The 11,705-nt window shown below is 35.2% G+C and overlaps 1 protein-coding gene across 2 annotated transcripts in view; it reads left to right on the top strand.

The window, feature by feature from the left end:
- Positions 1-11,705, top strand: part of LOC110024911 (adenylyltransferase and sulfurtransferase MOCS3-2) — a 71,326-nt gene that overhangs the window by 22,303 nt on the left and 37,318 nt on the right. For both annotated transcript variants that reach the window (XM_020725106.1, XM_020725105.1), the window contains exons 8-9: positions 5,778-5,816; positions 5,981-6,089. In XM_020725106.1, coding sequence (XP_020580765.1) covers positions 5,778-5,816; positions 5,981-6,089 — 148 coding nt within the window. The remainder of the gene's footprint in view (positions 1-5,777; positions 5,817-5,980; positions 6,090-11,705) is intronic.

The following is an 11,705-nucleotide window of genomic DNA, read 5'->3' as shown; positions in this document are numbered from 1 at the left end:
GCTCGGAAAGGTCCTATAGGAATCCATTTTGGGCTTCCTCATGTCGGTTTCATCCTTCTAAGTGCTAGAAGTCGATACCACACACGCGAAACCTCCAAAAGAGGACGGAAATAGGTCGAACTAAAACGAGGCGGGCACCACTTCTAAGGTTCTAAGATAGTCGCAAGAAGACCCCTAAGGCTAGATCCTAACTCCTACGAGGAATACTAGACCTCACGAAAATTGAGGTCAACAGTTACCTTGGACTCACTATCTCTTAAAACAGTTACTGTCAACTCAATTGTAATCTATCTTCTGGGTTTAACTTGAATCGATGGCGTCTCTTCTTTGTTGGTTGGCAACTGATACTCCTCTTTAATGTCCTCATTCTCTTCTATGTTTTCATTATCCATTTCTTTATCTGCTTTCTATTTAGTGAAATATATCATCCCCATGGTTGTGCATTCTGTTTCAATATGCCCAAATTTGTGGTTCTTGCAACACTTTCTGACTAGGACAGATTTATGAATATTGGTTCACTCCACCTATTCTCTACTCCGAATTTGTTCTTCCTTAGGAGAGGCTGGTTTGCAAGTTTGAATGTTCTTTTGGGTGTACTCTGACTGCATGATCCTAGTATTGAATCCTGTCTGTGAGATGCGGTGCTTGTCCGAGTCTCTCCACTTTTAATGCTGGAGTTTGAACATCTGATCTGTAGTGAATTGGTAGGTACTGATGTTGCATCTCCCATTTCATCTCAGATTAGGTAGCAATCTTGTGTTTTCCCTCACAATGGCGTTGGTACTTTAGATTTTGCCACTAAAATATTGAACTCTTCTTTAGCTTGTGGGCTTTTAGTTTCACCATTCCGTCTGATGGAACATCTTGACACTCAAAGACACATTCCAAGGTCCAGAGCCACTTATTTAACTCGCTCGGATTCATGTGGTCGTCGAAATATAACAAATCCACATTTTCTTAAAAAATATGGCTTTTTATATATTTCAGGTCATATCTTCGATGTAAAGGTCCTTCATCCTTGGAATCCACATGGTGGAAGAGATTCAATTTATTCCTTCGATCTAGCACGTTACCGTTGTGGCTACGAGTGACCCATCTGGATTGCCTCCTCTCGAAGATGGAAAACCTCTGTTGTAGTTAGCAGGTTTCCCACTATATATCCTCCCTATAAATCTCTTGGACACCTTTTTGTGAATTTCTCATAAACCGCATGTTGTTCTTTCTGCTCGATCAAGCTTCCGGCCATTATCTTCTTGACGACATGACTAGGTTTTGGGTGTGGGTAGTAGGAAGGCGTATATGGTTGATGTAGGGTGAGAAAAAAAATTAGGTGGAGATAGGATTGGGTATTAGTAGATGCTAAAAACCGCATGTTGTTTTTTCTACTCGATCAAGCTTCCAACGATTATCTTCTTGACGACATGACTAGGTTTTGGGTGTGGGTAGTAGGAAGGCGTATATGGTTGATGTAGGGTGAGAAAAAAATTAGGTGGAGATAGGATTGGATATTAGTAGATGCTAAAAATCCTAGGATAGGTAGAGGGTTAGACCATCTCTGATATTAGATGATACCGGAGTTAGCCCAAATAACAACTAGAAAAATAATTATTACTGCTAAAAGCAAATAGACGGTTACAATCAAATACACTTGAATGGGAAAATACAACACACATAACATGCAAAATCATATTAGGGCGGATCTTGGTTGATGTTTACTGGGCTTGGAGAGGTGGTAGCAAGGTAAGGAGGGGATTTTCAGACTATGGATGAGGGCCGTCAACGATTATGGGTGGCTGGAACAGCAGTGCAGCAACAAACGACATTCCAACCATCAACAAATTGCTGTTTGGGACGGCAAGGTTGCAGGAAAACATGAAAGGGAAGGCGTTGCGGCTGCGACAACGTTGGTGGAGTGCGGGGAAAGTGAGGGTAGTGAGGCGGGAGGGCGGAAATTGTGATGAGAGCTGGTATGAGGTGGCGCGAAGGCTGTGAGCTGTTGTAAACAATAAGAGGGAGTGCCGACGACTGATTTAGAAGGACAGTAGGGAATGTGGAATGGAGGTGGCGGGACAGCGATGATAATAAGGGGGAGCTCTGGAATCGTAGGAAACGCGGGTTGGAATGCAGAAATTGTAGGAAGAATAGCGTCGGCAACTTTTTCAGGTGGCTGTAATAGAGAATGGCGGCAGGAGGATGCAGAAGGGGAATAGAGAAGATAAAGACCACCTTGGGAGAGGAATACAGCCGGAGCGCCACCCAAACCGTCGAATACAACCCTCGAAAGGAGAAAACGGATGCTGACGATTGTCCTAAACAAACTCACGCCAAAACTATGAATCTAAACCCTAACACATACATATATAAGAAATGACTAAAAAGGATGAAGGATAATATAAAAGAAATCATAAAAGGAAGGAAAATGTGGGTATTGAGGTGTTTTTTTCATGAGATGAGTCATCAACATCGAGACATTTGAGATATAAATCTCAAAATAAAATCCTTATTTAAATTTAAAATATGAGAATTAAAGCATTTATTAGCAATAGTTTAAATTATAACATAATATCGTAAAAAGTCATATAAGCACTCAATAATAAACAAAAAAAAGTTAAGATAAACTAGTAATGATAAACATGTAGTCTAAAATAATCATATCCCAAAATAATCAATTTTTATATAGGACTCGGAATTGAAGAACTTACATTCTAATCACTCTGAAGCTTTTCATTAGAAAATCATTGTAGTTAATTGCTTTTTTGCATCCCTAGTCCTCACTTAGATCAACATCATCCTAGTTTTCATCATCATATTTAACCTCAATCACATTTCTCTTTCCTAATCAATAAAATTGAATAAGAATATTATTTAAATGACTATATTGATATTTTGTTTGTTTGTCATATATAAAGTTTTATATCGACTTTCTTTGTTGCCTTTTTGTTGACTTTCGTTATTCTTCGTTATTCTTATTCCTCCTTTTGTAAAAAAAAAAATCAACACTACTTTTTGTTACATTTTTATTGACTTTTATTGCTCTTGTTTTGCCCTCCAAGTTGTACACTTCTTTAAAAATGTCTTAGGGGGTGTTCACAATGTGAAGCTACAACCTTGTTCTTGTTTGAGGCGTACATTTGTTTTGTCTCATGTGAAGCTACAACCTCTTCGCACTTTACATGCACCTCTTTTTGAGGCATGCCTCAAGGCGCAAGATGTATTGCACAATATTAAACCAATTTTTTAACTTGTAGTAAACCAGCACTATGTACAGGATGCATTAAAATTTGTATTTTTAAGGGTAAAGTATATATCTATTATATGTAAGTATGAATGTATGATGCATGTTTTGAAAATTTAGAAGCATACAATTTTATGTAGGTATTGCATATGGGCTGTACACTAGCGTGCCCAAGCTAAAAAAGATGAACAAAGAAGTCTTAAGTTGATCATAGGCTAATGTAGAAATGATAACCAGCAATGGATGCCACTTATTGTTGCTTGTGTTATCACAACTTCATGATAATAGCGGAAAATCATATAAATTTATGATTTATACAAAAACACAGTTACACATTACAAAAGGAAAGAAGATTTAGTTTAATATAAGAAAATTTAATAGGAGTATGAAATATATAGAAAATTCGAGAAATTACACTATCATGGAAGCACAAAATCCAAATAAAGTACATATTAACAAATTAACTGTACCTCATCAAGATGTCTTCATGGCCTTCAATCCCATATCCGAACTTCAATTCTGTGAAATACTGGAATCATAGGCTGTATTATTTTTTAGTAGGTACTAAAAGTGTCATTCAATCTTCTTTTTCATTTAGTATTTTTTAATCAGATTCAACTAAATGACCCAACATTTTTTATTGCTTGGAAAATATTGAGAAGCTATTTGATAGATGGAATATAAGTATAGCAATCACATTCAATAAAAAAGAATATAAATAACATAATTATCTTCATTTGATGCTTGCATATAAATTTTTTTTAATAACTTCATATCAATTCGATTTAAATTACGCTGTTAACCCATTACCCTACTCTAAATATCTTTGTAAGAGTTGAAATTGATGATATTATATAGCCCTTGTATTGTAATAGACTTGTTAGAACATGTTTATATATTTAAATCTTACACACATATGTAGTAACTTGGTAAGAATAATGTTTAGATCTAAAATCTCAAAAATATATCAGGTGTGTTGATGTCTTGAGGATTAATCATGTGCTGCCCAATGGTCAACATCAAAAGAGGATACTGGAAGCAAGGCTGCACTATTTTGAGTCTCCATTTTTGAAAGGAAGACAACCACTAAAATCATTGGAAAGGTTGCCGGGTGCTTGTTAGTGCTGTTGTGACCTACTGAAATGATCAATGGCTGCATCAGCAGCGGAGCCACTATCCCTGCATTCTCTATCCAATCATTCCAATGAGGACAAATCCCTTCACTACACTATCACCAAACTCCATTATCAGCCTCTACCCTCACTTACAACCACAACTGACAATCTTTTTAGCCCTAACAACCACCTTTCGATCTACTATGGCTTTTTACTCTCCTTTCTCTCTTTACATCTTCTGGTATTAGGGGAATGGTTTTGTGTTAGAAGGAGGTCGAGTGAGTGGCTCAGTTGTGCATCTGCTCTCTCTCTCTCTCTCCATCTCTCCTCTTTTCTCATCGTGAATATTATTATCTATTTCAGATTTAAGGGGCTCATGACTTCTCTGACAAAATTCTCGGGGATGGTGTTTACAGAAGCTTTTAGCCAGAGAATTCATTCGTAAACTTTCTCTGAATAGAGTAATCACGCATGTATAAAAATCAGATGAACTTGTAATCCTCTTCTAAATTACTGTATTAAAAGCCAATATGATCATTGATCCTTAGAGATTCCCTCATCACTCTTTGTGATACTATTTTCCAATTTGTCCTCTCCACTTCCATTTAGCATCTTTAAAATTTTTACAGTTTTACCTCAACTTCCACCTAGCTGCTTCAAATATTCACGGAAGCTCTATGCCTGTAATCCAATTTTTCTTTAAGAATCTTATTGCTATAAAGTATTCACTCAAATGTAATGGTGCGTTTGGGGCGACAGTGCGGTGGCTTTGCAGTGCCGCATCGTAGTTTTTTCTGTTTGACAAAACTTCATTTTGCCTACATTCTCAGAAAGCTGCAACTGAAAGCCGTGTTTTCCCACGAGACCTGGTTATCTGCGGTGGCTGCTAGAAAGCTGCCGTCTCACTTCTTCCAAAAAAAAAAAGCAACTTTTTAAACGTCAGTTTCTTCTTCTGCAACTTCACACCTGCTTGTTCTAACAATAGCAGCTGCCCCAAACATACTTTAAATTAGAACAATAATTTTTTTGGATGATATAGATTGTTTGGTTTTTTTCTGGTCTGAGGTTTTGTTGCGATGGATGCTAGCTTTAAAATTTCTGCACGTTGTTGCTGTTTACGTTGGGATTGCCTGACCGTACAGAAATGATTGGTAGAATCTAATATGCTTGCTAGGCAAGTTGTGCACAGGTACACACAATTTTACTTGAGCAATATGCACCCTTTTAAGTAAATAAATCTGCATAAATATTGGATTTCACACCTAATTCTGAAAAACCATAGGCGCATAGCCCAAAATAATTTTTGGCAATTTACCCTTTAGTATCCTTGCATATGCTTATACCCTTATGAAGTCCTACACGCTAACTTGAATTTGATTGCGTGAATACTGGAGTTTTACTTTGCCTTCCATTTCTTTATCTTGCAGCCCCTTATATCAGGTGCTGCGCTTGGCTTGGAAGGCCAGGTATATTTTCTTAATTTGTTGTAATATGTTGTTTTATCTGAATGCTTTTCATTCTATGCTTATAGGGTATGCAATATGCCTGATTTCAGATACTTCTGGCTTAGGAGGGTTGAATTTTTCTGAATTAAGAATAGCAGCTGAGCAACATAACTTGTTCTATGCAGCTCACCGTTTATCATCACAATGGTGGCCCATGTTATAGATGCCTTTTTCCAACACCGCCTCCTACAGCGGCATGCCAAAGGTGTTCCGACAGTGGTGTCCTTGGGGTAGGTGAGTAGATGTTTAGCCTCTAATGATTCATACTTATAAACAAAAATGAGTTGATAGATTTACTATTGCATAAAATATCTCTTAATCAATGTTCTTTATGAGTTTACTTTTTTTCATCTTTTTTTTACCCTTAAACCCAACTTCATATTTTTGTGACTTGCATGTTTGTCCCAAGTTTGCACCAATTGAAGTTAGTTTCACTCACTTGCTAGAAGACTTGCATGTCACTTAGTATTTGATCTTTTTGGGTGGAAAAAGCTTTATTGTTTTGTTAGGCGTGGTTATGTGTGGTTTCAACAGCATAGCGCTAGCCAACCAATCATGAATAAATGTGACACTAACAAGTTAGAACTCAACAAGTATCGTTAAGGTTTAGATGTTTTGGTAAATTATTTGTACAAGGAGCCGAATGGCTAATGTTGTAGACATGTTTTTTCTTTTAATTTTGCAGAAATCATTTTGTAGTAATCATTTGGAGTTTTTCTATAAACCGTCGTGTCATGTTTTCATTAACTTTGCAAAGCATATAATAGAAGAAACTTGGGAATGACTCAGAGGAAACTTAGATTTACTTCTTGTCTCATTTGTCATTTTGTTGGGTAGAAATCATTCAAAGAGGCACGTGGAATTTTGAATTTAGAAAATACATAAGAAGCAGCACACTACTGTTAGTTTTCTTTCAAAAATTAAATGTTGGAAATTTTCATAAAAATTTTCATAAAAAATCTGAAATATTAGGACTTGTTTGGGATTAATTTCGCTTTTTTATTTTTGTTTTTGTTTCTAAAACATGTTTGTTTTATGTGTTGGTAACGTTTATTTTTTTACTTTTGATTTCTAAAAACAAATTAACATGCTTTTGAAAACTTTAAAAATAATTTTTAAGTATTTTGATTGTTTATAAAAACAATAATATCCTAATCAAGTATGTCAAACATGTTTTATTTTAACTGAAAATATAAATAAATTAAAATAAAATTAAAAAATAGAAAATAAAAATCTAGAGTGATCCTAAACGGCCCCTTAATATTTCTAGCATTAAATTCACATGAGAATGAAGAATGAGTCTTACATTGAACATAAAATAAATAAAACAAAATAAAAATAAAAAATAGAAAATAAAAATCTAGAGGATCCTAAACGGCCCCTTAATATTTCTAGCATTAAATTCACATGAGAATGAAGAATGGTCTTACATTGAACATAAAATAAGATTTGCCATTGGCTTAAGCATTTGAGCTTATGAACATCTTTTCATTAATCCATTGGTTTTAAGTAGGGTGGGTTCATGGTGTCTCACCCTCATAATACGTGGCATTAGAGATGATAGTTTGGCTATTATCATGTGTTTCTCATAGTTTATGTCTCTTATCTGTTTTGTTGGCTTCTATTATGCTGAAAATAGGTTTAAACGCTAGTGATTCTTAGATAAATTTTATGTGGTCGAGAAGGCTATTCTTGTAAGACACTTTTTATCATTAAAAGATTAAGCTGAGGGGGAGTGATGTCGATGTGAAAGACTCTCATTTGAGGTAGAGAGATTGTGAAGATCACCATGAGAGTAAAGAATAGGGCCACAGTAAATGTAAAATAAAAGTTGAGTTTTTTATATACTAGTAGTGATCCTTACTAGTTTAAGATTGTGTTGAAGGACATCTATTTGCTATTTTATTGGGCTGAATTTGGCCCATGATGTTTCTCCCCATATTATATTGAAGTTCAAGTGATACATAAGTGTGATAAATTTGGATATCTTGGGTATAATTTATATAAAAATGGTTATGTATACATATTTAACTTTGTAAGTCAAATTTGAGTGGTTAAAATGAAGAAGGGCCTTAGTGGTATTATATGATAATATAAGATTGAAAGTTAAATTTATAGAGTTGTAATTAGATGGTTATGTAACATGAGCCCTAGTGTTGGGTGATAAAGAAACATCGATAGCTAAGTTGTGTTTGTCATAGATGAAACTGTTAAGATGAATGATGAAAAAATTAGAAACAATAGATTGTAAAATGATTTATAAGGAGAGAATATGCAAATAACACTTATTAAAGATAAGATAGTAGGAAGAAAATTTAAATGGGTTGTGAATGTTTAATGGAGTGTAGAAGATGCATCTATGAGATTGGTAGACAAAATTAATGCGAAGTGATTAGGAAGAAAAATAGATAGATTAAATTAACATGTAGAAGTTATGCAAAAAGAATTAAGACATAAAATAACATTCAACATGAATGACTAAAGAATGAAGCATTGTAATGATAACCATTCATAGATACGGCTAATAATGATGATATTTATTGTAAGTGTATGCTATCTATCCTTTGGAGCTCATAAATGTTTGTTGTGATAGTCATTTATCCCGATCTTTCTCTTAAAGTATCGTAGCATACCTGATAGTCTGATATACTTGTAGCATGTAGAAAATGGGAATTTGGCTAAAATTGTTACGTTGGCTTACTCTTCCTATGTGGTTTGAACCTCTTTATATGAAACTTAGCTGGGTGATTTGAATAGTCCAACTAGTTCTTCAAGAGCTTCATATTTCATTAGAGGTTCTTTTGGGTGAATGTTTTTTTTTTTTTAATTATTTTTATTCGAAGTAGAGTTTTGAAATGCTATTTCTGAAAAAAAGTCATATTGTTGATTGAAAAGGCATTTTTCTATTGTTTTCATGAGGTTGCAGCTACAATTGATGGTTGATTATATACATAAAATCATCCTAGAATCAAGTTATGCAAATGATCTTTGCAATGTTAATAAATCTGTTAAAAACATATTTTTAATAATTAATGAACATGAACAGGACATAATGTTGGGAAGTGGCTAATTACCCATCAAAGATACCTTATATTGTGGTCACAAAGGATTTGTTCCTTTGAATAAGTGGAGTATCAAAGTTTATTTGCATTTCTTTATTGCTTCTATCTAAGCTAAATCAAGTATTTGAAAATAGGTTGAATATTTTGTTAGTTAAATGCATTCATTCTTTTTCTTTTTATGATATGGCTGGTTGTTGACATTGTGAGAATTAATGCATTTTTATGTTTGATAAACACTATCATATGAAGAGATGTGGGAGATAATGGGGCTAAGTGGTTGCCGTAAGTTTTAATAAAATCATATGGACTAGGAAGGCGTCGAATAATTAACAATAACATATTTATACTACTTTTTTAAAACAAGGGAAATGCTAAAGAATGTGGTGATCATATGGGACTCACGTTTATGTGTCATATAATAAAGCAATGGTATAGGTAATACCGTTCTAGGGCTCTTAGAAGGTGTTTAGAAAATAGGTTTTACAGGGAGGTAGTTGTGGAATGGTTTGAGAAGGAGGATAGGAGCGGTCTACAGTGTTTGGAAGGGGGATAAGTGACATAATTTGTTGTTGTACAAAAAATTTGAGTTATTCGGCGGTTATCCCTGTTGAAAACAACGAGGCAGATGTCGAACTAGCACATTACGTGCTGCAAAGAGGTTCACCATCTGTTCGTGAAGAAGATATTGACACTCCTCTTGCAAAAGGAAGATGATACGACACAACTAAAGCAGGAAATCAGAGATAATTTCCATAATACTTGAATCAAAGCAAAAGTCTGAAAAAAAGGAAATAACAATATATAAATAGTTCCCTCATAGAAAATAACCTAATTAGAAATAGATAAATATGAAAAAAAATAGAAAATGAAAAAATCAGCTGAAATTGATTTGAGATTGTATCCCGGGTGAGATTTCCTCCTATGATTGTGGACGATTCTGCGATCCCGTGAGAATGCGGCTTCGGCAACCGCATCACTCTCATAGGGAAGGAGGAGTTTAGTCTTATTCTCGGGAAGTTTTTGGAATTAATCTACAATCATCATAATAAAGTCATTATCTTGTTGTGTTTGAGTCAATTCCATTATAAAATTTATGCGGACATCTATTTTATACAACTATAAAACACATACACCATTCTAAAGTATATTCTGATAGAATAAATAACCATTATTCTTTGGCATAATTAGAACTGGAGTTATATCCGGGCTTAGTACTCTAACAAATCAAACCTCTAATCATCAAGTTTGTAAAATGTTTTGCAACTTTTCATACTCGATTGGTCGTATCCCATAAGCGAGCGGGTTTGGCAAAAAGAATCTTATAATGAAGTCTATGTCATACTGAATCTCTCTTGATGGTAGCACCCACACGATAAATTATCAGTCAGAACATCCGATAATTCCCTCAATAAGGGTTGGCTCTTTTTTGGCGACTAATTGGACTCACTATCTTTCAGGACAACCAATGTTAGTCCTATTTGAGCCTCTCTCAAGGGCTCAATATGGATCACTAACATCTGATTCTGACATTTTTCTTTCCCCTGTATTACTGTCTATTTCTTCAACTGCTCTATGCTCAGTGAAAGAGATCACCCTTTTGTTTGGACAATCAGACACATTGTGCTTAAAATTATGGCACTTGAAGCACTGCTTGACTGTGATGGATTTGGGAGTGCTTGTGGGCTCCACCTTTAGTCTATTCTGTGTGTGTTTTTCCTCAGGAGGGGTTGGCTTGGGTGCTCCACTGGGTGCACCCTTATTGCTTGATATTGTGGTCGAAATTTGTCTGTAAGGCGTGGTAGTTGTCGGCGCTTAAAGGGGGAAAGTTAAAAATTGGTGGGTGATTTGTTCAAAAGTTGTCTGTAAGAAGCTGTCGGTCGCTGGAAGTGAAGTCCCGTCACCCGCTTCGGAAGGACGTTTTAATTTACATATATATATATATATATATATATATAATTTTAGAAAAATATGAAATCAAACTGACCTCATATTTTTCACAGTTTAAATGAAAGTGCACTCTACCTCAAATCCTGTATCTATCCCGAGGGATAAACATAAGACTTGAGGATTAGGCTCGATCAAATAAACTAAGAAATATATGACATCCGTTTGATCTGCGAAACCGTTTTATTTGCCGATAAGTTCCCCTATTTAATACAAAGAATTAAATAGGTTTTATTTTAGGCTGGGTTCGAAAATGCTTCCTATAAGGGCAAACTCCTATAGTTAATTACATCTTAAATGACCGAAGTCTCCTAAGAAAACTCTCGATAAAAAATCAGGGAATACTGTCATCAAAGAAGTGAAAAGGATAGGACTTTTCAACGAAATCAGACGAAGAGGTGAAAGAGGAAATGCTCGAATCTCGAACAATGTTGAGGAATCCAAATGAAGAGAAATTAGGGGAGGCCACAGATCCTGAGGAGAACCTCAATGACTTCTCAGTCTATCCTATGATTTGGCTCCAGTTTTGAAAAGAAATTATTAAAGTGTTTCATCATGCCAATTTTATTTAATTAGGGCTTATATTAGCGTGACATGGTCACACAAATCGCCTGGAAGATATTAGGGTTTACGTCGTATCAGACGACAACCTCGGAACCTAGAACGAGTTAGGGCTTAAATCGTACAACAGAGCTATACGAATGCCTGAAGAAAAGGTGGATGATTTATGTTGCGGTAGGCAAACAACCTCGAAGTCCTATGGATTGTTGTTTAATTTCTAGGAAAAAGGATGATTTTGCTGGGGAAGACATGTTCTGCTGTTGAAGATGGTCGTGCTGCCCAC

The sequence above is a fragment of the Phalaenopsis equestris genome, unplaced genomic scaffold, assembly GCF_001263595.1.
Source record: "Phalaenopsis equestris unplaced genomic scaffold, ASM126359v1 Scaffold000278, whole genome shotgun sequence".
In the NCBI taxonomy this organism is placed as follows: domain Eukaryota; kingdom Viridiplantae; phylum Streptophyta; class Magnoliopsida; order Asparagales; family Orchidaceae; genus Phalaenopsis; species Phalaenopsis equestris.
This window is presented reverse-complemented; position numbering and strand designations above follow the sequence as displayed.